Source organism: Mustela nivalis (assembly GCF_964662115.1).
Source record: "Mustela nivalis genome assembly, chromosome: 2".
NCBI lineage: Eukaryota > Metazoa > Chordata > Mammalia > Carnivora > Mustelidae > Mustela > Mustela nivalis.
The window spans coordinates 155,570,525-155,595,445 of NC_139021.1; the positions used below are offsets into that span (position 1 = coordinate 155,570,525).

Here is a 24,921-nt window from a genome sequence, read left to right on the forward strand (position 1 = left end):
CCATGTTGTATCACCAGTTCCTCATATCAGGGAGATCATATGATAGTTGTCTTTCTCTGCTTGACTTATTTCGCTAAGCATGATACGCTCTAGTTCCATCCATGTTGTCGCAAATGGCAAGATTTCATTTCTTTTGATGGCTGCATAGTATTCCATTGTGTATATATACCACATCTTCTTGATCCATTCATCTGTGGATGGACATCTAGGTTCTTTCCATAGTTTGGCTATTGTGGACATTGATGCTATAAACATTCGGGTGCATGTGCCCCTTTGGATCACTACATTTGTATCTTTAGGGTAAATACCCAATAGTGCAATTGCTGGGTCATAGGGCAGTTCTATTTTCAACATTCTGAGGAACCTCCATGCTGTTTTCCAGAGTGGCTGCACCAGCTTGCATTCCCACCAACAGTGTAGGAGGGTTCCCCTTTCTCCACATCCTCGCCAGCATCTGTCATTTCCTGACTTGTTGATTTTAGCCATTCTGACTGGTGTGAGGTGATATCTCATTGTGGTTTTGATTTGTATTTCCCTGATGCCGAGTGATATGGAGCACTTTTTCATGTGTCTGTTGGCCATCTGGATGTCTTCTTTGCAGAAATGTCTGTTCATGTCCTCTGCCCATTTCTTGATTGGATTATTTGTTCTTTGGGTGTTGAGTTTGCTAAGTTCTTTATAGATTCTGGACACTAGTCCTTTATCTGATATGTCGTTTGCAAATATCTTCTCCCATTCTGTCAGTTGTCTTTTGATTTTGTTAACTGTTTCCTTTGCTGTGCAAAAGCTTTTGATCTTGATGAAATCCCAATAGTTCATTTTTTCCCTTGCTTCCCTTGCCTTTTGCGTTGTTCCTAGGAAGATGTTGCTGCGGCAGAGGTCGAAGAGGTTGCTGCCTGTGTTCTCCTCAAGGATTTTGATGGATTCCTTTCGCACATTGAGGTCCTTCATCCATTTTGAGTCTATTTTTGTGTGTGGTGTAAGGAAATGGTCCAATTTCATTTTTCTACATGTGGCTGTCCAATTTTCCCAGCACCATTTATTGAAGAGGCTGTCTTTTTTCCATTGGACATTCTTTCCTGCTTTGTTGAAGATTAGTTGACCATAGATTTGAGGGTCTATTTCTGGGCTCTCTATTCTGTTCCATTGATCTATGTGTCTGTTTTTGTGCCAGTACCATGCTGTCTTGATGATGACAGCTTTGTAATAGAGCTTGAAGTCCGGAATTGTGATGCCACCAACGTTGGCTTTCTTTTTCAATATCCCTTTGGCTATTCGAGGTCTTTTCTGGTTCCATATAAATTTTAGCATTATTTGTTCCATTTCTTTGAAAAAGATGGATGGTACTTTGATAGGAATTGCATTAAATGTGTAGATTGCTTTAGGTAGCATAGACATTTTCACAATATTTATTCTTCCAATCCAGGAGCATGGAACATTTTTCCATTTCTTTGTGTCTTCCTCAATTTCTTTCATGAGTACTTTATAGTTTTCTGAGTATAGATTCTGTGTCTCTTTGGTTAGGTTTATTCCTAGGTATCTTATGGTTTTGGATGCAATTGTAAATGGGATTGACTCCTTAATATCTCTTTCTTCTGTCTTGCTGTTGGTGTAGAGAAATGCAACTGATTTCTGTGCATTGATTTTATATCCTGACACTTTACTGAATTCCTGTATAAGTTCTAGCAGTTTTGGAGTGGAGTCTTTTGGGTTTTCCACATATAGTATCATATCATCTGCGAAGAGTGATAATTTGACTTCTTCTTTGCCGATTTGGATGCCTTTAATTTCCTTTTGTTGTCTGATTGCTGAGGCTAGGACCTCTAGTACTATGTTGAATAGCAGTGGTGATAATGGACATCCCTGCCGTGTTCCTGACCTTAGTGGAAAAGCTTTCAGTTTTTCTCCATTGAGAATGATATTTGCGGTGGGTTTTTCATAGATGGCTTTGATGATATTGAGGTATGTGCCCTCTATCCCTACACTTTGAAGAGTTTTGATCAGGAAGGGATGCTGTACTTTGTCAAATGCTTTTTCAGCATCTATTGAAAGTATCATATGGTTCTTGTTCTTTCTTTTATTGATGTGTTGTATCACATTGACTGATTTGCGGATGTTGAACCAACCTTGCAGCCCTGGAATAAATCCCACTTGGTCGTGGTGAATAATCTTTTTAATGTACTGTTGAATCCTATTGGCTAGTATTTTGTTGAGTATTTTCGCATCTGTGTTCATCAAGGATATCGGTCTATAGCTCTCTTTTTTGGTGGGATCCTTGTCTGGTTTTGGGATCAAGGTGATGCTGGCCTCATAAAATGAGTTTGGAAGTTTTCCTTCCATTTCTATTTTTTGGAACAGTTTCAGGAGAATAGGAATTAGTTCTTCTTTAAATGTTTGGTAGAATTCCCCCGGGAAGCCATCTGGCCCTGGGCTTTTGTTTGTTTGGAGATTTTTAATGACTGTTTCAATCTCCTTACTGGTTATGGGTCTGTTCAGGCTTTCTATTTCTTCCTGGTTCAGTTGTGGTAGTTTATATGTTTCTAGGAATGCATCCATTTCTTCCAGATTGTCAAATTTATTGCCGTAGAGTTGCTCATAGTATGTTCTTATAATAGTTTGTATTTCTTTGGTGTTAGTTGTGATCTCTCCTCTTTCATTCATGATTTTATTTATTTGGGTCCTTTCTCTTTTCTTTTTGATAAGTCGGGCCAGGGGTTTATCAATTTTATTAATTCTTTCAAAGAACCAGCTCCTACTTTCGTTGATTTTTTCTATTGTTTTTTTGGTTTCTATTTCATTGATTTCTACTCTGATCTTTATGATTTCTCTTCTCCTGCTGGGCTTAGGGTTTCTTTCTTGTTCTTTCTCCAGCTCCTTTAGGTGTAGGGTTAGGTTGTGTACCTGAGACCTTTCTTGTTTCTTGAGAAAGGCTTGTACCGCTATATATTTTCCTCTCAGGACTGCCTTTATTGTGTCCCACAGATTTTGAACCGTTGTATTTTCATTATCATTTGTTTCCATGATTTTTTTCAATTCTTCTTTAATTTCCCGGTTGACCCATTCATTCTTTAGAAGGATACTGTTTAGTCTCCATGCATTTGGGTTCTTTCCAAACTTCCTTTTGTGGTTGAGTTCTAGCTTTAGAGCATTGTGGTCTGAAAATATGCAGGGAATGATCCCAATCTTTTGATACCGGTTGAGTCCTGATTTAGGACCGAGGATGTGATCTATTCTGGAGAATGTTCCATGTGCACTAGAGAAGAATGTGTATTCTGTTGCTTTGGGATGAAATGTTCTGAATATATCTGTGATGTCCATCTGGTCCAGTGTGTCGTTTAAGGCCTTTATTTCCTTGCTGATCTTTTGCTTGGATGACCTGTCCATTTCAGTGAGGGGAGTGTTAAAGTCCCCTACTATTATTGTATTGTTGTTGATGTGTTTCTTTGATTTTGTTATTAATTGGTTTATATAGTTGGCTGCTCCCACGTTGGGGGCATAGATATTTAAAACTGTTAAATCTTCTTGTTGGACAGACCCTTTGAGTATGATATAGTGTCCTTCCTCATCTCTTATTATAGTCTTTGGCTTAAAATCTAATTGATCTGATATAAGGATTGCCACTCCTGCTTTCTTCTGATGTCCATTAGCATGGTAAATTCTTTTCCACCCCCTCACTTTAAATCTGGAGGTGTCTTCGGGCTTAAAATGAGTTTCTTGGAGGCAACATATAGATGGGTTTTGTTTTTTTATCCATTCTGATACCCTGTGTCTTTTGACAGGGGCATTTAGCCCATTCACATTCAGGGTAACTATTGAGAGATATGAATTTAGTGCCATTGTATTGCCTGTAAGGTGACTGTTATTGTATATGGTCTCTGTTCCTTTCTGATCTACCACTTGTAGGCTCTCTCTTTGCTTAGAGGACCCCTTTCAATATTTCCTGTAGAGCTGGTTTGGTATTTGCAAATTCTTTCTGTTGTTGTTTGTCCTGGAAGCTTTTAATCTCTCCTTCTATTTTCAATGATAGCCTAGCTGGATATAGTATTCTGGGCTGCATGTTTTTCTCGTTTAGTGCTCTAAAAATATCATGCCAGCTCTTTCTGGCCTGCCAGGTCTCTGTGGATAAGTCAGCTGCCAATCTAATATTTTTACCATTGTATGTTACAGACTTCTTTTCCCGGGCTGCTTTCAGGATTTTCTCTTTGTCACTGAGACTTGTAAATTTTACTATTAGGTGACGGGGTGTGGGCCTATTCTTATTGATTTTGAGGGGCGTTCTCTGAACCTCCTGAATTTTGATGCTCGTTCCCTTTGCCATATTGGGGAAATTCTCCCCAATAATTCTCTTCAGTATACCTTCTGCTCCCCTCTCTCTTTCTTCTTCTTCTGGAATCCCAATTATTCTAATGTTGTTTCGTCTTATGGTGTCACTTAATTCTCGAATTCTCCCCTCGTGGTCCAGTAGCTGTTTGTCCCTCTTTTGCTCAGCTTCTTTATTCTCTGTCATTTGGTCTTCTATATCACTAATTCTTTCTTCTGCCTCATTTATCCTAGCAGTTAGAGCCTCCATTTTTGATTGCACCTCATTAATAGCTTTTTTGATTTCAACTTGGTTAGATTTTAGTTCTTTTATTTCTCCAGAAAGGGCTTTTATATCTCTCGAGAGGGTTTCTCTAATATCTTCCATGCCTTTTTCGAGCCTGGCTAGAACCTTGAGAATTGTCATTCTGAACTCTAGATCTGACATATTACCGATGTCTGTATTGATTAGGTCCCTAGCCTTCGGTACTGCCTCTTGTTCTTTTTTTTGCATTGAATTTTTACGTCTTGTCATTTTGGCCAGATAAGAGTAAATGAAGGGGCAAGTAAAATACTAAAAGGGTGGCAACAACCCCAGAAAAATATGCTTTAACTAAATTAGAAGAGATCCAAAATCGTGAGTGGGGAGAAAGGGGATAAAAAGAGGTTCAAAAATAAAGAAAGAAAAAAAAAGAAAAGAAAAAAAAATTTTTTTAAAAAAAGAAAACACCTGAGAAAAATGTAAAAAAGAAAAAATATATATATTAGATAAACTAGTAAAAAATCGTTAAAAAAGAAAAAGGTAACAGTTAAAAAAAAAATTTTACCCGAAGGCGAGAAGAAAAAGAAAAAAAAAAAAAATGAAAAAGAAAAAATTAAATTAACTGCAAGACTAAAAAAAAAATCACAGGAAAAAAGCCATGAGTTCCGTGCTTGGCTTTCTCCTCCTCTGGAATTCTGCTGCTCTCCTTGGTATTGAAACCGCACTCCTTGGTAGGTGAACTTGGTCTCGGCTGGATTTCTTGTTGATCTTCTGGGGGAGGGGCCTGTTGTAGTGATTCTCAAGTGTCTTTGCCCCAGGCGGAATTACACCTCCCTTACCCGGGGCCAGGGTGAGTAATCCGCTCGGGTTTGCTTTCAGGAGCTTTTGTTCCCTGAGCGCTTTCCGTAGAGTTCCGGAGGACGGGAACACAAATGGCGGCCTCCTGGTCTCCGGCCCGGAGGAGCCGAGAGCCCAGGGCCCCACTCCTCAGTGCGCCCTCAGAGAACAGCGCCCAGTCACTCCCGTCTGCCTGACCTCCGGCCGCGCTCCGAGCTCACCGAGCCTGCGACCGGTTCAAGGTAACACGAGCTGCGAGCTCACTGTCGGCTCTGTCTCTGCAGCCGGCTTTCCCGTTCCAATACCCGCAAGCTCTGCGACACTCAGACACCCCCGATCCTTCTGTGACCCTGCGGGACCTGAGGCCACGCTGACCCCGCGTGGGCTTCGCCCCGGTTTAGCCTCTGGAGCGATGTCCCTCAGCGGAACAGACTTTTAAAAGTCCTGATTTTGTGCGCGGTTGCTCAGCCGCTTGCTGGGAGCCGGCCCCTCCCCCCGGGGTCTATCTTCCCGTCGCTTTGGATTCACTTCTCCGCCGGTCCTACCTTTCAGAAAGCCGTTGTTTTTCTGTTTCCAGAATTGCTGTTCTTCTCTTCGGTCTGCCGATGGATTTTCAGGTGTTTGCAATCTTTAGATAAGCTATCTAGCTGATCTCCAGCTAGCTGAAGCAGTCTCAGCTTGCTACTTCTCCGCCATCTTGACTCCTCCCCCTCTTTTGTTTTTTATTAAAGATTTTATTTATTTATTCTCAGAGAGAAAGAAAGAGACAGTGAGCATTGTGTAGAAGTGGAGGGAGGGGCAGAGGGAGAAAGAGACTCTCAAGTAGTCTCCCTGCTAAGCATGGAGCCTGACATAGGGCTTAAGCTCATGACCCTGAGATCTAAATCAAGAGTCAGATGCTCAACGGACTGAGCCATCTATGTGCCCCTATTTGTGTGGAACTCTTTTGTAGTCTACATAAAAAGAGGCTATAAAATAAGCCTAATTCCTAGAGGCCAATGATAAGGATTCAAGTGATGAAGCAGGCACAGTGTCAACCTAATATACTAGCTTGAAGTATTAACTCCAGGGGCACCTAGGTGGCTCAGATAGTTAGGCATCTGCCTTTGGCTCACTTCATGATCTCCAGGTCCTGGGATAGAGCCCCACATTGGGCTCCCAGCTCAGTGGGGAGTCTGCTTCTTCCTCTCCCTCTGCTTCTCCCCCTGCATGTGCTCTCTCTTTCAAATGAATAAATAAAAGATCTTAAAAAAGATAAAGTGTTAACTCCATCCTTGGTGTTACAATTCTAGATATCAGCTTAGGTTATGTAGTAAGTCTATTTTAATATTTTCCTGACTCATTCTTAAGTTTGCAAGGGAGTCTAAAGTGGAGACCCGGGTGCCCGGGTGGCTCAGTGGGTTAGGCCGCTGCCTTCAGATTGGGTCATGATCTCAGGGTCCTGGGATTGAGTCCCGCATCGGGCTCTCTGCACAGCAGAGAGCCTGTTTCCCTCTCTCTCTCTCTGCCTGCCTCTCTGCCTACTTGTGATCTCTGTCTGTCAAATAAATAAATAAAATCTTAAAAAAAAATAAAGTGGAGACCCTAAAAAGGGAAGGGCTAATTTAATCATTTAAGTAAAATCAATTCATCAATTAAGTAAAATCAATTCATCAACTAACAATATTCATTTAAAGAATATCAAGGTGATGAGTATAAATACTTATGGTCAGATCCTAGGAGAAGGTAATAGTTTTGGAAAATAAGAATAATGACCTTTGAACAGTTATATGCCAAAAAATATGCATAACAGCCCAGCAGAAGCTGTAAATGTTAGGCCTTGAAGAATAGGTAGAGTTTTGGACAGGGAGAGAGAGGAAAAAATTCCAAGTTTCTGGAATGACTTAAGACGCAGAATCAAGAATGTTCATGAGATAGTGAAGAGATGGTTTGTTGTGAAACAGAGAAGAGCCTGATGAGAAGGGGGTGAGATTAAATTGGGCCTTGAAAAACAGAGAGAGTTTAGATGTGATACATTCAAACAGTGGGGAGGGCAGAGAGACCTGATTTTTTTTTTTTTTTTAGGAAGGACCTGGAATGGGCATGAAAATTATGTTTAGGCACAACTAGTCAAAGATATATAAAAAAGGCTAGCTGTTGAATAATAAGGTAAAAGATCTGGAGAAAATGAGACACATTTTAGAAGGAAAAAAATCTACAGGGTTTGAAGACAGAGGACTCAAATGATTTGAACCCAGTACGCTCAGTAATGGTGCTTTCAGGTGAAACAGGGCAGGTGAAGAGATTGCAAATTTGTATTTTTGGGAAGGAGTGGTATGGAAGTAAAGAAATGATGGTGTGTTACATGTATGTTGAAGATATCAAAGACTATATGTCACCTAATCAGGGCAGGAATGACAGATGACATCTTTGATGGCACCAATCCAATCGAATAGCAAGGCTCAAAAGTCATTTTCCTCTATAACAAAGTTTTAAAATTCTCTTGCTCTCCACAGCCCTTAGCTAAGTCATGTCACTAAGACTTGGGACAGGGAGGGGAGCACTGGAGGATGATGAGGACTAGTGGATCCTAATCTCCTGCTTCAGCCAGCACAATTCCCTGTTTATCTGCTTTTTATAACAGGCTTTAGATCAAGATTTAATTGAAATGATTTTGCTGCAAAAAAAAGTTCAAAAAACACTGTTGTACAATAATACGTATCTCATGTTTTTCTTTCGTCTTTTTTCTGTTGCTTTCCTTTCCACCATGCTACTCTTTCCCTGGGTTTCCTTGTTCCCTTTTGTGCTTTTCCTTTTTTATTTCTATGTACACTCAATTTACTTTATATATTTGTTCTCTTAGAAGAAAAATATTCCATTTTTTTCCTGTCTGCCTAATCCATGATTTTAGAAAAAAAAGGTACTATATGATTATGTGAAGGATTAAGAAGATCGCTAATAAATTCCACATGGGAAATTCTGAAATTTGTATTAAAATAACCATAGAGTTGCTTTCTTTAAAATGCAATATTAAAAAATCTTTTCCATTTCAAGATGTATCTATGATAACAAAACACATTTGTAACTTTACCTTAACTTCATAATATCTTGTGGTATATGTTAGATCGATAATTAATCCAAGTTCCACATTTAGTGCTTTTATTGCACTTATCAAATCTTTTGGTGTAAACTTCTGGGTTGGAGTAAGTCTCTGATTAACTGCCTATAATGAAAAATGAACAGTAAGGTTATGAAATACAGATAAAATATACCTAACATAAAATAAACAAGGAAGAGAAAAAACACAAGAAGACAAAAAGAATCAGTGAAAACTGCCATAGCTTTAAGAACACTGGCAAATCTCATAATGAACTGGAGCTGTGAGAAGAGCCTAAACATATTTACATCATCTGCTTCAGTGATTTTATATATGTCCTTGTCACCAAGGACTCAGAACAATTTAAAAAGGGACTATCCTGCTTGGATCCACTGGAGTTTTCTTACACCAAATTCAGTTTAAAATAAAGTTATTAACCATGAGTGAAAAACAGTTTTGTAGTAGAGTTCTCATTTGAACTGAGGCTTTGAAAAGTTAAATTACTTGCCCAATATCAAAGGCTAGATGGCAATTAAGAATTTAACCCAGAAATTTTTACTTTTATCCAGCTCATGGTACCAGTCTGACTCATTTGATTAAATGTTCACTTTTCTCCCAGATATGAAGGTCCTTAGTTTCCATATTTATATAAAGTAGAGTGAGAATTAGTTTTGGTCAACATTTACAGATGTTACCAGCATTCTTCTGGTGTTTTTGTTATTGCTCTCAGTGGCATGTGCTGATGGTATAACAGATTTGATTTTTTTATTATATGATTAATAAGAAAAAAATCAGTTAAAATAAGGCACTACAAAGCCAAATATAAATAAGTTTTAAAAAGTTTAAGTTTAAAAAATTAATTCAACTTGGGAATAAAAAGAAATGAACTGTATGCTACATGAATGAATCTTGAAACATGCTAAATGAAACTAGCTAGTCACAAAAGGTGACAGACTTTATGATTCTATTAAATGAAATGTCCAGAACAGGTAAACCTACACAGAAAGTAGATTAATGGCTGCCAGGGGCCGGGGGAGGGGATGTGGGGAGTGGCTACTAATGAGTACAGGGTTTCTTTTTGAGGGGATGAAAATGATCTGAAATTAGTGTCATTGATTACACAACTCTATGACTACATTAAAAACCACTAAGTTAGATACTCTAAAAAGGTGAATTTTATGGTACATGTATTAAAGTATTAATTATATTAAATATATTTAAAAAGTAACTTAAAATTACTTCTCCATATATTAAAAAAGTAACTAAAAGACCTGTGAAAGGGAAAAAACTGAGTTAAATTAGGAGGCCAGTATAAAACATTCTGAACTGTGTGCTCACACATTCCGAATGTCAGAGCAAGTAGGAGAAACTAAAGCTGCCACAGAGCTGAGGCCATGTAAAATATGGCATGGGTTTCAAGTATCTTTTGATTTTTTTAGGAAATTCTATGCAAAGGATTTCACAAATTAGTAAAGGAATGCTGATTTTTTCGTGGGGGGGTTACTCGAAAGTTAACCATCTTTATTTTTAGATTATAACTTTTAAGTAGATCAAAATATAAAAAGCAAAAATAACATTGGGGGGTGCCTGGGTGGTTTAGTGGGTTAAAGCCTCTGCCTTCGGCTCAGGTCATGATCCCAGGGTCCTGGGACTGAGTCCCACATCGGGCTCTCTGCTCAGCGGGGAGCCTGCTTCCTCCTCTCTCTCTGCCTGCCTCTCTGCCTACCTGGGATTTCTGTCTGTCAAATAAATAAATAAAATCTTAAAAAAAAAATAACATGAGGATTCAAGATATTTTCTCTCAAAAAGGTATTTAATCTTGTTAAATGCTTTCAATAAAGCAAGTTGAACCCTTAAAAATTTAATTCAACTTGGCAACAGAAAGAAATGAGGTATGATACACACTAACATGGGTAAGCCTTGAAAACATTATGCTAAAGAAGCTAGTCACAGATATTATCATTCCATCCACAGGAAATGTCCAGAACAGTCAAATCTATGAAGACAGAAAGGAGACTAGTGGTTGTCAAGGGGGCAGGGGGTGGGAATGAGGGAGAAAGGGAAGGGACTGCTACTATGCATTTGGGAGGAAGTAAGGGTGATGAAAATGTTTGAAACTTGTAGTGACAGCTGCCCAACTCCATGAACATATTAAAAACCACTGTGTACTTTAAATAGGTGAATATCAATAGGTGAATTACATACCAATAAAGCCATTATTAAAAAATTAGCCCCAAACTACTCCCTTACACTAGCATGAACAACTGATAATTACATGTATAAAAAATTAACTGTTCCTTCCATAATGTCAAACATTTGCTGGAAATTTCACATATTTTTATTTAAAAAAAAAGCATAACATTAAGTAAACATGGATCACATTAGTCCCAATTCTCCTTATAAGATAGATGAGGAAATAATATACATACTCCCTTTAAAGGAACTTTAAAAGCAATAAATCGTGTTCCAGGTAGAGGATGTCCAATTGGCGTCACAGTCCTCCACCTGCAATGAAAATAAACAACTAAATTATAATACAAATATTTTAATGACTCAAGATGGTAAATAAAGAGACTATTTTTTTAAATAAATAGAGCTTCACTTGTTGGTTAGTTGCTTTTTGAGTGTTATCATGCATGAATTTTAATTTACTGCTTCCTTCCTAAAAAAACACAGTAACAGTGGAAGGTTTTACATAGGTATGGCACTTCTACAGTAAATAAGGCAGCATTCATACCTGATAAACTTCCAATGCCCAAAATGATATTGTCTTTGTTTTTCTTGGGCAACAGTAAGAGAAGGAAAATAGTTTGTGAATTTTGCATCACTGTCACTGATTATATATTAAATAAAAAGCGGTAAAAGGCATTAAATGTGGGAATAATAAAAGTAAAATATGAAAACCTACAGTGTTTTTTAAAAAAGATTTTATTTATTTATTAGACAAAGAGATAGAGATAGAATGCACAAGTAGACATAGATTTATCTATGATGACTTTTTATGAATAACAAAGAGAAATTTGGTATTAAAAATAACTCCTAGTCATATCATTATTCCCAAGTTATTTTTGATAAATCCCAATTATAACACACGAAGATTTCTTAAAATGAGGATTTTAATTCCCTGCTTACTTCTCCAGCTTCATTTCTGTACCATCCTTTCCTTCCCCAGGCTCTGGCTGCACACTGTTTCCTTTCCTTAGTCCTTGCAATGTTCCATACTATTCCTTCTCCCATTTCACTCCTTTAGTCATCCTCAGCTTGCAGCTCCAGTATTAGTTCTCAGGAACACCTCTGTTATCACCCATTCCCATTAGACATACCCTTCACCTTCCTTCCTGGCACTTAACAGTTTGTAACTATACACATGATTATGTGAAGTTTTTTGGGGGGGGGCAAATCATGGTTTCTCTATTCATCATAAACTGTGAGATTGACCTTGTCTGTCTTTCCTCACAGTACAATACCTGCCACACCAGATACTCCATAAATATTAAATAAATGTTGAATAAGTTTGGTTTCATAAAATCACTATTTAACGTACCGATTATACATGATTAACAGCTGACTTGTCATTAAGAATAATGAAGGTCAGAGGTAAAAGGAGGACATTCAAATGTGGAAAAAAAATATATAGCCAAGCAAGAATTCTGTATCATTCTATATCCAGCAAAACTATCCTTCAAAAAAGGAGTGATACCATGTTCTAGTCCTTTGCTTTGTAAGAGCAGAAACTTGATTCTGATAATTTACCTGAAGTTGAAAAATATAGTTTTTCAAGTTTTTAAATACAACCCAAATGCTACCATAATCCAATAACAAAGCAATGATGTTGGACTAGGTTTCTTTCTCTTTAAAAATTAGAAAATGATTTCTAGCATAGTAAAAGGCTTTACTTACAAATAAAAAGGCCTCATTTTTACCTTTAAATAACTCATTAGCTCTTAGATTTTTGCTTGTGACTTTTTTTTTTTTTCAAGATTTTTATTTATTTATTTATTTGACAGAGAGAAATCACAAGTAGATGGAAAGGCAGGCAGAGAGAGAGGGGGAAGCAGGCTCCCTGCTGAGCAGAGAGCCTGATGCGGAACTCGATCCCAGGACCCTGAGATCATGACCTGAGCCGAAGGCAGCGGCTTAACCCACTGAGCCACCCAGGCGCCCCTGCTTGTGACTTTTTTAAAAGATCATTTCTTTGATGGAATTCTTCACTTGCGGAATAAGATGCCCTTGAATACTTATGACATTTATCCTTTCCTCAACAGCACATCTAATTCTACTATTATGAATGGCATTCAATTATACTACAATAATTCCATAAATATGTTCATCTTTGTTTTGATATCCAGTTGGAAGCTGTACTTTTTATACTAACAATACAAAGGAACCATATGGAAGCAATATCGGACCATCTGCTAATATTGCCAACATTATTACATATATTACTATAACATTCACTTTTTTCAATCAATTTATTTCCACAACTAATGCTTCCATAATGACATAAATGATGGTATCTAAATAAACTAGTACTTCATTTAAATTATCTATTCAGCTACTTTTTTTTTTTTTTTTTTAAAGAAAAGTAAGTGAATCTATATACATTCCCAAGATTTGCTTCTGGAACACAATACTTTTGGGGTTCTGGTTTTCAGACAGATAAAATTTTATTACACTCTAAGAGAAGATAGAAATCTTTAGAGTACTCTACACAAATCCAAAATAACTTGTTTACAGAATTCTTGGCCACAAGGTAAGATAAAAGCCAATTACCACTGCAAAATTAAACAAAGAAATAAAAGGTAGAGACTATGGAGAAAACCTATAATGTTCTGACTGCTACCAACAGATCAGTAAGTTGTTGAGCTATCAATCATGCCAGCCATGTGAATGGATAAAAATACTAATTTAGGATTAATAAAAGCAGGAACGGAAAAAGGCTATAGACAATGTTTACTAGAAAAATCTCTCCACCTATTCAAATACTACCCTATCCTTGCGGATTAATTTAAAACATCATTTCTTTCATAAAGTCATCCTTTATAACAAAACACCCTCACGACTTAAAATCGCAAAGAATAGGACAAAATTGACCTCATATACCTCCTGATGTATACTGAGAAGGATATAACAATACCAAAGTAGCACTGTTGCCAAAACAAAACAAAAAAAGTTTAACCTGAATATAATTAAGGAAATGATCAGCAAACTCAAAAAGAGGGTCATACATAACAAACTGCCTAGATTAGGGATCAACAAACTTCTAAGGTCAGATAGTAAACATTTTAGGTTTGTGGGCCACACAGCTTCTGTTGCAAATATAGAACTCTGCAGCTGCAGTGCAAAAGCAGCTATAGGCAGTATGTGCATCAGGAGTATAGCTATTTTTAAAAAAAAAAAAAACTTTATTTATAGAAACAGTTGGGTCAGCCCATGGGCCATATTTTGCCAAACACTGATCTAGACTCTGAATAAATAACAATGTAATGAAAGACCAAATAAAGACTATTGTATCCTTAGCGAAATAAGTCAAGCAGACAAAGACAACTATCATATGATCTCCCTGATATGAGGAAGTGGTGATGCAACATGGGGGCTTAAGTGGGTACGAGAAGAATAAATGAAAGAATCTGGGATTGGGAGGGAGACAAACCATAAGTGACTCTTAATCTCACAAAACAAACTGAGGGTTGCTGGGGGGAGGGGGTTTGGGAGAGGGGGGTGGGATTATGGACATTAGGGAGGGTATGTGCTTTGGTGAGTGCTGTAAAGTGTGTAAACCTGGTGATTCACAGACCTGTACCCCTGGGGATAAAAATATATGTTTATAAAAAATAAAAAATTATAAATTTAAAGAAAAAAAGACTATTGTAGATGGAGACTAGAGAGACAAGTAAATATACACACCTTTCTGGGATCAAAAACAACTCAATCATAATTATATTGGGAAACCTGGATATGGATTATAAGAATATTGTGTCAATATATAATTTCCAAAGTTTGATGATTATATGTAGTTAAAAAGGAAATTATCTTGTCTTTAGGAGATACATGTTGAAGTATTCAGGAGTGTACTGTTATGGCCTCTGCAACTAAATCAAGTGGTTAAAAAAAAAGTGGGATAAGTGCATATGTAAACATATGAAGATCAAGCAAATGTGGCAAATTAGATTCTATGGCAAAGGTTACAAAATATTTACTGTATTATTCCTACTTTTCTGAAGTGCTGAAATTTTAAAAAATAAAAACAGGAAACAAACTATGGCACAATAAAAAATATAATTAGTTATACTCTGCCCTAAAAAAAAATTTCCTGGGGCGCCTGGGTGGCTCAGTGAGTTGGGCCGCTGCCTTCGGCTCAGGTCATGATCTCAGGGTCCTGGGATCGAGTCCCGCATCGGGCTCTCTGCTCAGCGGGGAGCCTGCTTCCCTTCCTCTCTCTCTTTGCCTGCCTCTCTGCCTACTTGTGATCTCTCCCTCTGTCAAATAAATAAAATAAATTAAAAAAAAATTTCCTTTGAGTTCTTTCTTCTCTGACCTGCCATTTCTATTAACTCATTGAACCATACAGTTCAGCAAGCTCTTATTATGTCTTAGTCTCTAAATTTCTTCTGCTAAGTCTTACCCTCACAAAGCACTTGGTATGGTAGTAGGTATATAGTATATGTTCAATAAACTCTATGCTAATAAAAGATTAGGATGGGGCCATAAACATATGAACAAATATTTCCCTGAGCCATAAACCCCACTAAAAATGACATGTAACAATATCTTACCTAACTGAAATAATATCTGTACACACCAAATAAATAACAAATAAATTCTAGGAGAAATTAAACAGAAAGTTGTAGAAAAGTAAATGAAAGTACAGATAAATGAAGTAATTTTACTAATACTGATTAGCCTTTCTGGAACCAGAGCTTAACCACATTCTGGTGATAATTATAAGGTTGTAGTAATAACAATTTACATTTCCAGACTTTGAATTTTTTTCAGAAATTTTCATTATCTCTTTTGTGCTTCATATGACTCTATATGATAGACATATAGAGGTATATATTATTTATACCCAATTGAGAAATGAAAAAAATGAGGCCAAGAGTTGGAGTTGCTTAGTATCCCAGTGCACCACTGGTAAAGTCAAGACTTGAAGCTAACTAAGTCTTGTTACTTCTCCTTTAAGGCACATTCTATATTTGGGGCAAAAGAGGCAGGATAGTAGAGGTAACTTTTTGTTTAGGAGCCAAAGGCAAAAGCTGGGGGGGGGGTGAATTTTACACATGGGCTTTGAGCTTTTTAAAGAGAACAGTGTACTCTATAGGCAATGAGCAGGAACTAAAAAAGATGAAGCCTCAACCCCATGGTGGAAATTTAAGCTTTTTAGAGTTTCTTCGTGATTTCTGCGCTATTTTCTTAGGACTCTGAGCTTGATTCTATTTTTATTTTTATTTTTTAAAGATTTTATTTATTTATTTGAAAAGCAGAGAGAGTGTATGGTCAGGTGGGAGGGGCAGAGGGAGAAGGAGAAGATTCTTTGATAAGCAGGGAGCCCAGTGTGGGGCTCAATTGCAGGACCCTGATATCATGACCTGAGCTGAGGGCAAACACTTTGAGTCTCCTAGGGCACCTTGATTCTATTTTTTTAAAAATTCCCCACACCATAATCTTATTACAGACCCCTATGTAAGTGAAATTTGGTGGTAATTTGCATTCATAAACAGTGTGCACACACACACACACAAAGGATACATATTTTTGAATAAATTTTTACCTACCTTGCTAGATCTCATCATATACCTATGCTTAAATAAGCACATATTTTTCCCATTCTACAGAAAAGGAAGCTAAAGTTAATTATTATAAAATTATTTATTCAAAGTTATACACCTCACTAGTTGAAAAAGATAAAACAGAATTCAAAGTACTCCCATTTCAATGGTGTCCAACTTTCAAGCTGTAACATAAAAACAAAAAAATCTCCTTAACTGTTCTATCCTACATAAACAGCTATACTTGTGTTTTAGATTTACTTATTTGAGAGAGAGTATGTGTGCGTACAGGGTAGGGAGGGGAAAATGGAGAGGGAAAGAGAATCTTAAGCAGACTTCCCACTGAGCGTGGAGCCTTGAGGCAGGGCTCGATCTTAGGACCCTGAGATCATGACCTGAGCTGAAATCAAGAGTGGAGTCTCCCAGGTGCTCCCCAAGTAGCTATACTTTTAAAAAAGGGTAAGAGGCTCCTGGGTGGCTCAGTCAATTGAGTGTCTGCCTTTGAGTTCAGGTCATGATCCTGTGACTAGGTTCCTTGCTCAGAGTCTGCTCCTCCCTCTCCTTCTGCCCCTCCCCAAGCTTGTGCTCTGCTCTTTCTCGTTCATTCTTTCTCAAATAAATAAATAAATAGTATCTTTGAAAATAAATAAATAAAAGAGAATAACAACTACTAAGATTTCTTTCCTCAAATATTTTACCCAAATCACTAGTAATTTAGTGTATAAGGAGATCAATTTTCCATCTAAACAAACACTGGGTCAGTGGTAGGAGGGGATGTTTTCAAGGGCAGAAAACCAGTCTTAACATTAAAACTTTACTTGCCAAGTTCTCAGTCCCTCTTGAAACCCTGTACATTTTTAGTCTGTACCACCTCCTTAGTTAAAATGTTCTGTTAGTTTTCTACTCACTGGATAAAGGAGTAGGTAGAGAAAGAGATGGTTAGTCACAGAACAGGGATAGCAGCTACAGTAACACTGCTGATGTATTAAAGAGGGATGGATCATGAAATTCAGTGATTAGAGCACTGGAATATAGCTTGAGATCAAAAGAAAAGTCACTTAGGTCCCCTTCCTTTCCTTAAACCCTCAAATCCCACTGTTAACCTTAGCTATTGAAACAATTATAAATCTAGGTCTTCTTTTTAGTTCCTACCACAGTACTCTCCACCTACTACTTCAACACTGGGGAACTGTGATGGTCTTTGATAATGTGTCCCCTTTGCCCTCAGATTCTCCCCCATTTATCCCTTCCTAAATGTCACTGTTATAAAATCTTTCGTAAATACCATCATTACAGGATAAATTTCCAATCTGTATTTTACACAGCCTTATCCTGTATATTAAATCTTAACCTTTCACCATGGAGCCCACCTGGAAATTGTGTCTCAGTCCAGCAGATCTCCTCAGAATCCCATAAATACAGAAGTTCATTCCTCTTTCTGTGTTTGTGCTTTTCCTTAGGCTCTTTGACCATCTAATCATGGTTTCTCAACTGAGCACTAACTCAGTTAGTTAGGGGCTGAATAATTCTTTCTGTGGGGAGCTGTCTTGTACATTACAGGATGCTTAGCAGTATGTCTGGCCTTATCCACTAAATGCCAGTAGCACCCTCAACCCCAAGTTGTGATAACCAAATGTAACTCCAAATAACCAAGTATTTCTCGAAGGGCAAAAATCACCCCTGGCTAAGAACTACTGATCTAAATCCAAGTCTCACTTCAAGCCCTAACTCAACCTTGTAAGAAATCTCCAATCACCTAAAGCCTATAGTCACCCCTCCCTTCTCTAAACCTATATGAAATGTTTTGTTTGTAAAGGACTAGTTTTTTCAATATTGCTTGATGACAGGTTCCATCAAAACTAGGTTCCATGTATATTATATCTTGACAACTGAAAACATTAGGCCTGAAAATAGTTCATTACTAATAATTCCAAATGGTAGAACATGCAAATATTCTCAGAATACAACTATGTGAGAAGTATTCTTTTAAAGCTCTCGAGAAAGCTGAAAATTAACTCACCAGCTAATGCAATAATTCAGGTAACAAGTGATCTTAATTCCATTTTAAAAAGTTCATCCTAAGCCATTTCAAACATAGGATTTCATTTTACTTCCCATCCCACCCTACAATCTAATTACCAAAACTTTTGTTTAATCCTGCAGTAATTTGTATCTTATGAAGAACTGAAGTGCCAGATATTTAACTTACTGTAGATACACTTTTTCACAAAGAATTTTTTAAAAATTGTACTTGAAGTATGAATAAAATATAAGTAGAAAATCAAGAACATGTAAACATCAAAACATACAGATCATAAAAGCCAGATTCGATGTTAACTGCATTTCACATTCACCTCTCAGCTTTAAAAATAAAAGCAAATGAAGAGAAATAATTTATACATTCATTACATATTTATAAAATACCAAAAAGAATCAGACAACAGTGAAAAGGAAACATTTTCTATTACTGAGTCCTAAAATAAATCATTCACATGACTGGGCATGAGTCAGTGAAAATAACTGTTCAAGGAATTAAGGCAGTATAGTCTGGGCACCTAAATTCCAAGTGGTTCAGCTTGATCCACTGGAAGAAATGGATGGACTACAGAGTCTTGAAATGATCTGCTGGTCAACTTCTTTAAGTCAAGCTTTTGAGAAGTGAAGAAAGGACAATTCTGGATTCTACTGTCTCATAAGAATCTGGTGTGCTGGTGTTTTATATCATTTGCTGATAACAGATCTATATGAGCTAGAGGCTTTACGTGTACACCACAGATAAAAAGAACCAAACCCACAGCATTAAGCACATGGTAAGTAATCATTACTTTTTCTTAAATCCAGACAGACAATAAAATTGGCACCTTAGTGAGCAAGTAAAGGAGCTAGAACTCTTACCTAGATAGAGGACAAACCTCACTTAAATGTAAATTCTTAAATAAGTACTTGATTGGGTTATTTCCCTTTAAAGAGTGGTTTTCGGGGCGCCTCTGTGGATCAGTGGGTTAAAGCCTCTGCCTTCAGGTCATGATCTCAGGGTCCTGGGATTGAATCCCATATGGTGTTCTCTGCTCAGTGAGGAGCCTGCTTCCTCCGAGCCCGCTTCCTCCTCTCTCTCTCTCTCTGCCTGCCTCTCTGCTTACTTGTGATCTCTCTCTGTCAAAAAAAAAAAAAAAAAAAAAACTTAAAAAAAAAATAAAGAGGGGCGCCTGGGTGGCTCAGTGGTTTAAGCGTCTGCCTTCAGCTCAGGTCATGATCTCAGGGTCCTGGGATCGAGCCCATTGGGCTCTCTGCTCAGCGGGGAGCCTGCTTCCCCCTCTCTCTCTGCCTGTCTCTCTGACTACTTGTGATCTCTGTCTATCAAATAAATAAATAAAAATCTTTAAAAAAAATAGAGGATCTCTACCACAGATATATATAAAAATTTCAAAAATTCTTTATAGAAATATTAGATGTCTTGTTCTAAATCTATGCCTGCTAATTAGAATTTCCAAAGGTGGGACCTACCAGAATTAAAAATAGTTAAAAGTAGTTTTGGTATGGAAAATTTTCAGTAACCAGTTACAGTATTTATTTATTTCCCCTTTCTAGTTAGCTAACCTAACATTCACTTTTCTGTAGTAATCAGCAGCCTCTGTTGACACCTTCTGTATAGTGCCACTATGTCTTCAAGTCAGGGAAATCAACTACGTATTAGGGCACTTCCAATCTCATGGAGATATGTCAGCAATCAGTTGGGCCTCGTTTTCTTCTCAAGCCTTCAAGTGTTCTCATCTTCAACCATTAAATGTCGAAGGATGCCTTTGAAAATCATCACCCTCTTCATCTTTCCGCAAACACATGGAAAAATCTCACTGAAAAACTGAACTTCAAGAGCACTTTTTAGGAGAGAGGTCTTGCTAGGGAATGAGCAACAGCAAATCTGAACTTCAATTAGTTTTTGTTCTGATTACTATATACTTTGGGACAAGTTTGCTCTTATTTTTTAAGTAACAAAGATGAAAATAAAAGATTCATTGAAAGCTTGTGATTTGGCAGTATACTAACACAGTTCCTTTCTCAGAATGAATATTTTTCTTCTCTTTATCTCTCTCTCTCTCTCTCTCTCTGTGCTTGTTATACAGAGGAAGAGTATGGGGGGCGGGGAGTAGAGGTGATGGAGGTCAGGAATCTGCATTTTAAATAAGCATTTAAATAAGCATTCCTGGTAAATCTGAAGCTGGTAGTCCAAGGACAACCCTGAAAAAACAAGATCCACAGACAAGTAGTACATGGTCAGGCAGAACATTCCATTCTAAGCAGAGGGAAGAACAAAAACAAGATATGAAGGTATCCATGAATATGCTATGCCTGAGGAACAGGTGCTTTGGTCCTTGCTGGTTCTCAGTTTCTGTATCTGATAAATGAAGAGGCAGACCACACTGTCTCTGAGGTCTTTCCCAAAGTTAATACCTGATCATCACCCAAATTACTCACTGTTACCTGAAGATACTGTGTTCATTGCTATTCATTTATTCACTCAGCAAACTTATAAAGTACTAATGAATGGAGAAATTCAGTGTTAGTCCTCAAATGATGTTTAGTCTGGAGGAGAAAGAGACAATTACCATAAAGTGCCACGGAACAGAATTAGGGACAGCATCACAAAGAAAGCTTGAGTAGAAACTTTATGGGGAAAAAGGGGTGGCATTCCAGGAAGGAATGGCACATGAAAAGGCATGCAGACAGGACGCCACATGCTAGACCCAGAACACAGTGAGCAGTTAAGTATGGTTTTAGCATAACATGCATGCTGGAGAGTGGTTTAAAAAAACAAAGCTTATAAAGAGAGAAAACAGTTCATATATGCCATGTAAAGGGCTCAGATTTTACCAGATGGAGGAAATGAAAACAGAGAATCAGGCCTGCATTTTACTATGACAGTCTGGTGACAGTATAAAGAGTAAATAAACAAGATACTACCCTACATTTGTCTAGAATCAATAAGACAAGAAAGAGCAAGTGTTGATGAGAATATGGAGAAAAGGGAGCCCTGGTAGAAATGAAATGAAAAGTGGAAAAGCCATTGTAGAAAAGAATATGGAGGTTCCTCAAAAAATTAAAAATAGAAATACCATATGATCCAATAATTCCACTACTGGTTATTTACCCAAAGAAAACAAAAACACTAATTCAAAAAAATATATGCACTCCATGTTTCCCATGTTTATTGCAACATTAATACAACAGCCAAGATATGGAAGAAATCCAAGTGTCCGTCAATAGACAAATTGTTAAAAAAGATGTGGTATAATAATGTACAGACTGAGGGTGCCTGGGTGGCTCAGTGGGTTAAGCCTCTGTCTTTGGCTCAGGTCATGGTCTCAGGGTCCTGGGATCGAGCCCATCAGGCGCTCTCTCAGTGAGGAGCCTGTTTCCCTTTCTCCCTCTGCCTGACTCTCTGCCTACTTATGATCTCTATCTTTGTCAAACAAATAAATAAATAAAATCTCTAAAAAAAGAATTTTAAAAATGTACAAACTTGTCCAATACAATCACACTGTATACTAAAAATTAATGTAGTATTGTGTGTCAACTATACTTCTATAATAAAAACGTGATATACATATGTATCTGGTATGTATACAGTGGATATTACTCAGTCATAAAAAAAGACGAGATCTTGTCATTTTCAACAACATGGATAAATGAAGAGGATATTATGCTAAGTGAAATAAGTCAGACATAGAAAGCCAAATACCATATATGGCATACATGTAATCTAAAAAATAGAACAAATGAATGAAGAAACAAAATGCAGAAACAGACCCATAAATACAGAGAACAAAGTGATGGTTGCCAGAGGGGAGGGGGATGAGTGGATGGGCAAAATGGGTTAAGAGTAATGAGAGATACAAGTTTCTAGTTATGGAATGAATAAGTAATGGAGATAAAAGGTCAATGATACTATAATAGTGTTGTATGGTGAGAGATGGTAGCTATACTTGTGGTAAGCATGGCATAATGTATAGACTTGTTGAATCACTATATTGTATAACTGAAACTAATGTAATATTGTGTGTACTATACTTCAATTTAAAATTTTTTAATTAATTTAACTTTAAAAATGAACCAGAAGGGGACAACGTGGAGACAAAGACCTCAATTAAGAGGCTACTGTCAAGAAATGATGGCTGCTAAAGCAGAACAATAAGGAGAAAAGTAGGTTCCAAAGAGCAGTTGTTTAGTAGGAGACAAAATCAGATAACCTGTTGACTGGGTGTGGGATGTTAAAAAAAAAAAAAAAAAAAGGAATTTCAGAATTGTTCTAGTTTTAACTTGGGTGACTGAATACTGGCTTCATTCAAAAATCAGGAAATAAAGAGAGTAAGTTTTGTGAGGCAAAACTGGTTTTAAGCTCTGCATATTCAGAGTTTTGGAAACTCGGGTAAAGGTATCCATAGTCAGTCTGGAGCTCAGGTAAGGAGTGTGGGCTAAGAATAGATTTGGAATTCATTATCCTGCAGATGATAGTTGAGGCTATAAGACTACTAACAAAATACAAAGAGAACAAGATAAAGGACAAAACCCTAGAAAGCAACAGTTAATGTTTCGTTTTTTTATTTTTTGCTTTTCTTAAGATGAACTTTAACATGTTCACATGCCAAAGAGAAGAAAATGACTAAAAAATCTTATAAAAAAGGGATTAGAGTGAGATCCCTAAGGAACAAGTATAGAAAATTCAAAATGCTCTAGGAGATCGGAAAAGAAAAGTAGAATCTGATGTTAGAGAAACCAAAGAAGGGAAGTTCAAGACTGGGCAATGGTCTAAAGAACCAAGTGCATTTAACAGGTCTAAGAAGATATACTGGGTTTATCAAAGAAAGTCCTTAGAGGCAGATAAGTGATAGAAGCCAGAACACTGCAGGTGGGAGAGGTAATAGATGTGCGGAGTAAGAGGTAACTATTTCTACAAATTTGACAGTAGGGAGAGGAAAGAGCAGAAATCAGAGGATAATTGGAGACATTTTCTTCCTGTTCTTTTGTTGTTGAATAAGGGAAATGAAGCTGATGCAGGGAAGTGAGAAAAGGCATACTAAAGATAAAAGAAAAGGTTAAATGATGATGCACGGCCCCAGGGAGACAGAATGGATAGGATCTAGCATACATATAGGATCAGTTGTGGATAGTAAAAAGCACACCTCTTTAGCTGAGACAGAAGAAAAGGATATCTGCTGATGAGGTTAGGTTTGCCTGGTGGTCACTGGTACAAATTCACTTGAGAGTCTATTTCCTCTGAAAACACAAAACCAGCTGCTGAAAGTACAAGGTCAAAGAGGGGATAGAAGGCTTAAAAGTGATAAAAGTTAGAGTAATAGCTGTGGGTGGAAAAGGAAAATAATGACTGAGTTCTATTATGAAACATGATACATTGTCATGACGATAATCCGGTTTTGTGATTTTCAGTACAAGAACTTGATTATCTTTAGATATATGAGTTGAAAAAGCAAATGACTAAACTGAACTAGAGCAGAAAGCAAAAGCAGAGAAAGACAAAAGGCAAGGAAATTTTAGATACTGCTGTGAGTAAATAATGAACCAAGCAGTGTGGCTAGACAAGGAATAAAGTTATTCTACGTAGAGGCTGATGATGATAAAACACTAGTCAAAGGACAGGGTCTTTATGAGGTCGCAGATTAAATATAGAAAAATAAGGAAGAGGGAGAGAGGAACAGACAGACGAGAGAAGGCTAGAATTGAGGATTTTTAATATGGAATAATCTTAGATATTGAGGTCCCACAGACAGTCATCTCAGGTGCTGGAAATGTGATGCACATGACTGCTTTAGTCTCACCATGGTCCTGTAGGACTTGAGTAATGAAGACTAAGTTGGGTGCTAAATTCATTTTAAAAAATGAGGGAGTAAGGAGGGGGCTGATAGACAGTGGTGAAGAGAAAGGTAGACGGTAATTACACAAGGGATTCCATTATGTTTTACAAGGGTAGGACGGAATGGCCTAACAATGGCAATGAGGAGATGGAGCATATCAATGCCCCCTGTGGTATGTGGGGCATGACTTCCAATGTGAGCTGCTGGGAAAGCAGTGATCTTATGGGAGAGTTAGGCTCCAAATATCAGGAGGCAGAATGTTCTGTAAGAAGAAGGGATAAAGAGGAGTTTATTTACATCACATATGGGGAGTCCAGAGAAAGAGTTAATGTCTCTGGAAGAAGGCTGATGATCAAGGGAGAGAGAAACTGTGAGGATAAGTCTATGAAAAATTATCAGTGTGGTTACCAAGTATGATAGAAACTAGAAGTAGGGGTGCCTGAGTGAGATAGTTGTTAAGCATCTGGCTTCAGCTCAGGTCATGATTCCAGGATCCTGGGATTGAGCCCAACATTAGGCTCCCTGCTCAGAAGCTTGCTTGTGTTCCCTCTCTCACTGCATCTCTGTCAAATAAATAAATAAAATTTAAAAAAGAAAGAAAGAAACTGGAAGTAGAATGGGATTTACTGATTTCTGATCTTAAATGAAACTCTCATAGTACTGTTTCAATATCAAGCTGCCCCAAACTCTAGAATTTTATTTGTTTGCTAAAGTTAAACAACAGTGTTAGTTTTGGTGACTATATTATTAAAAGAAAAAAGAACTTCAAGAAACTCAGGCAATCAATGAAACTCAGAATAAAAAGATTAA

The 24,921-nt window shown here is 37.4% G+C and overlaps 1 protein-coding gene across 1 annotated transcript in view; it reads right to left on the bottom strand.

The window, feature by feature from the left end:
- Nucleotides 1-24,921, bottom strand: part of LOC309858754 (uncharacterized protein) — a gene marked incomplete at its 3' end in the record, with an annotated part of 54,387 nt that overhangs the window by 25,048 nt on the left and 4,418 nt on the right. The window contains exons 2-3 of the mRNA XM_082719058.1: nt 10,904-10,979; nt 8,469-8,600 (exon numbers count right to left, since the gene is read on the bottom strand). Coding sequence (XP_082575184.1) covers nt 8,469-8,600; nt 10,904-10,979 — 208 coding nt within the window. The remainder of the gene's footprint in view (nt 1-8,468; nt 8,601-10,903; nt 10,980-24,921) is intronic.